Source organism: Halyomorpha halys, unplaced genomic scaffold (assembly GCF_000696795.3).
Source record: "Halyomorpha halys isolate HHAL.00 unplaced genomic scaffold, Hhal_1.1 Scaffold38.1, whole genome shotgun sequence".
Classification (NCBI taxonomy): domain Eukaryota; kingdom Metazoa; phylum Arthropoda; class Insecta; order Hemiptera; family Pentatomidae; genus Halyomorpha; species Halyomorpha halys.
The window spans coordinates 1,011,426-1,015,488 of record NW_027110526.1 but is presented as its reverse complement, the minus strand read 5'-3'; the positions used below and the strand labels follow the sequence as shown (position 1 = coordinate 1,015,488).

The 4,063-nt window shown below is 31.4% G+C and overlaps 1 protein-coding gene across 1 annotated transcript in view; it reads right to left on the bottom strand.

The window, feature by feature from the left end:
* The window catches only part of LOC112211342 (uncharacterized), a 7,839-nt gene extending 4,039 nt beyond the window's left edge, over positions 1-3,800 (bottom strand). The window contains exons 1-2 of the mRNA XM_024362828.2: positions 3,416-3,800; positions 324-458 (exon numbers count right to left, since the gene is read on the bottom strand). Of these exons, the coding sequence (XP_024218596.1) occupies positions 324-458; positions 3,416-3,421 (141 nt within the window). The 5' untranslated portion in view covers positions 3,422-3,800. The remainder of the gene's footprint in view (positions 1-323; positions 459-3,415) is intronic.
* Between the last annotated feature and the right edge of the window lie 263 nt (positions 3,801-4,063).

Genomic DNA, 4,063 nt, shown 5'->3' with positions numbered 1-4,063 from the left:
ATGGGCGTTGATGACCTCAGGGTTTTACGCCCTTAAGCCCCAGACAACAACAAGTGCAATTACGTAAATGAAGGATCATTATGAATAACAATAGATCAATACTCATTATTTTTTCTTCCTATATTTTTCTTTAATATTTGATCCTTAAATGCGACAATATGAAAATAGATGCACTAAAAATGTACCCTCGTATGAAAGTTCTTAGTTAGTAGTTCTTGAGTCACTTCCTATTGATGATACTTGCCTGTACCCATTATATTTGTTTGTAAATAATATTAGGAGAGTTTATAAAAACAAATTAGGTCAGTTATCCGCCTACTTACTGGTTGGTTATTATATTCAGACTTCTTGCTGAACTCAGGAGGCAACAGCAGAAGGGCTCCTTGAGGTTTTCTCGGCTGAGGGTAAGGAACTTCAGCCAGGGCGCATCCTATCATTGATAAAGCGAACAAAATGACCTGTAACAATTTTTCTATTTAAACAAAAATTATAATTTTAGGATTGATTATTAATTTTTATAATAAATAATTAATAATATTGTAGGGATTTTTTTTTGGCATATACTTAGCTAAATATAAAATATTATAATAAACAAATAGGAAAAGCCAAAAACAAAAAAAATTATATAATCTGTAAGAAGTACTTTAGTAAAAATAATTCAGCAATCAATTCAGAGTTCTTTTTCTATATATTCTTATATATTCTAAATATTTTTTTTTAAATTTATTTATTGTTATTTACAACTGTATACATATATACACATCAAGTAAATTTGCTGTAAGTGATATAATGACTTTATACAAACATGTGGAGAATCCACCCAACTCCAAAAATATTTCTAACGGAAAAGATCTCGAGGCCATCTTCTTGATAATAATATTAAATTATTTTTCTTTGTATTGGAACATGCCTGGAACTAATAAAGTGAGTAGATAATGAATTATATTGGCTAAAAATAAATACTGTATCATTCGTCTTCTTGAGTCCTAATCTCCACGAACCTATAGGCCTATCAGTCCTTCATTAGTTATCCTCAGGAGAATGCTAAAGGAATCGGATTTACATCCTTAACGAGATCCATTAGTGGAAAATCCGCTGCATCCAAATTGATTGCTTACGTCAGGCTTGGAAAGAAGTATTCAATAACATTTTTGTATGCTTACTTATCTCTATGACACTGAATTTTTAAAACCAGCAAACTATTGTATGAGACTATGATGAAAAAAATATTAAAATATAAAAATGGGATTAGGAAATAGATTCGTCTTGTAAATTTTTTATGTGAGCCATGTTTCTTTCCCCTGACTAATAAGTTTCAGTAACATTGAAATTGAATTATTTTCCTACGACTACTTAATATTCGTTATGTAATGTAAGTATGCGTGAGTGTAAATGCAGGATGTCTCAATACATACCCGGCTATCCCTACAGTTTTGGAAATTTTTATTTCGTTTTAGTTAGGTCAGGACAGTGGCATTTGGTCTCCCTTTGGAGGGAGTTGAAAATCATATTTCAATACGGATTCATATACATACGGTTACTTTTCTTATTCCATGCCTCTTAGTAGCATATTAATTGATTCCAGATCGGATAGGTGGGCCTTACATGGCTGATATAACAGTCAAATTTTTTTTGTATTTAACAATTGATTGGGAGGGGTTTAGTCTAGATATACCTCGCTATTTACATTTACAACGCTATAAATATTTAATAATTGTGAATAATAACGATGAATTAAAAACAAATAATATAGATAAATACAATAATTCTGAAGAAGAGAGAAAATGAAGTTGATAATAAAAAGAATGACATTTATAGATTTAATAAAACAAATAATTGACTTCTAATTGGAAAAAAAGTTAATTTCAGAAGGAACAAATAAATAAAATAGTAGTAATATCAATAACAGAATAGATAATTATAGAAATTATAACAGAATATCCTGCAGCAGTCTGGGTTTCGGACTTCGAGAAGAGGTTGGATTTCCCAAGTTGTAAGTTACTTCTTAAACTGCCGGTAACTTGGAGTGGGATTTCCGAATGAACCGTTTCATGACGTAATCTTCCAATGAGTTATTAAATGCGTCCAAAAGGCATAAACCACGCGAAACCGAAAAAAAAATGATTGTGTCTGGCGAAGAAAATATAAAAACCGTACTGGACAAAGTCGTTTGACAATCCAATATCATATATGAATCCGAATGGCTAAGGAATATGATAATCAAGCCTCAAATAAAAAAAAAATGCCTATCACCATAACCGATTCATTCGGAATATTGAATTAGGAAACAATTTCGTTTTTTGTGATTTGCCAATGTAAATAATCTAAAACAGTAAAAAAATGTTGGCGGATTTATGCCTTCAAAACTAATTGGATCAAAAATTGCACACAATGAATTCGTAAAATCCAATTTACCTTAATGTACCTACTTAGGTATTTGATATAAATGAAATTTACAGAAAATGTGTTATAAGCTATTTTAATATTTTTGAAATATTTAATTTCTCCTTTACTGCCTGTTATAAATAAATTTTAAACAGCGTTGGGGACAAACTTTATCCCTCCTTAAGACCCTTAGACGCAGAAAAAGGCTCAGTCAAGCAAGAGCCAAGCTTCCCTCTGTACAGACTCCTCACTGTATTTATTAAGGCAATACTAATACCCGCACTCTTAAGAGTTTTCCACTTCTTATACGATAGTACACTGTCATAAGCTTGTTCTACCTCTATAAAAGCTATGTGTACTGATCTTACTTTCTCCAAACGTTTTTCTATGAGCTGCCTTAGAACAAATATGCTGTCCGTACAAGACCTGGCTGCGGTAAAGCCAAACTGTTCCTCCGGGGTAACAAACTCCTCTCCTAATTTATCCTTCAATTACCTAATTTGTCATTAAAGTAATAATAATATTACTGTAATAATAATTAAATAGAATGTATAACCCTTCTTAAAAGAAAATAGATATTTAGACCTAAATTTAAACAGAATAAGACCTATATATAACTTATTATAATACTTAATATAAGTGCGTAGAAATGTGTTTTTTTAATATTATATATGAATAAAATGGTTACTTGTATCACTATTACCCTCGAACGAATAATATTGTTAATATCATATGGTATGGTTACCGTTTAAACACTTTTTCTCGAAAAATAATTTGGTGGCATTAACATACACATTGGCTCGAAACATACATATTTTTAGTTCAAGAGTTTATCTCTCCTGATGGATACAAAATTTTATATTTAAAGTTGCTTTAGTATTATAGGCAATCTCTCATCCTTAGTAAAAAAAAAAAAAAAAAAAAAATAGAACGATCGAAAAGTTTTGGGAATAACAATACACAGAACCTTTTTAATTCGATCTCAAAACACAGTTAAAGGTTAAGTAAGTCTTACAATACACTGTCTTACCATCATCTCTGTAGTTGTTGATAGTTTCGAAGACACCAAAGATATACTGCGCACTGTTCCTCCACTTCTTTATATACACGGTCCATCCTTGCCGGCGCTGAAGAGACCTAAGTAATGAATACTAAATGCACCGATTAGCCTTGAGCTGTCTTTAGGACTCATATGCCGGCAAGAACTTTCAAAATATTCCGACAGCACCAAGGTGGCCTACTTATTGATGTCAAAGGAATATATTGTAATAAAGTTCCACTACGAAAACATAAAGCTAATATAGATACATTATTTCAATAGTAAAGTGTAAACTGACATTTGGAAAAACAGAAAAAAAAAACAGTTAATATTCAGACCGCCATCTTCTGATTCGCAACACACAAACAACGGTATTTCATAATTCGGATTGGGTTGTCAAGGTAACTTAATGTTTGCAGGGCGTTACTGTACATACATAACCATTTCTCCAAATAATAATAGAATTTTTATCTGAAGTAAAATTCACCTAGAGAGGGTAGTCTTGATAGGTCATCCATCTCCTTGTTTTATTTTGTTTTCTGTTTTTTAGTACGAGGTTTATTCATTGGGTTCATCAAGAAATGAAAATTAACTCACCTAGCCAGGCCTCAAACCGGGGTCACTAGAACATGAAAGTAA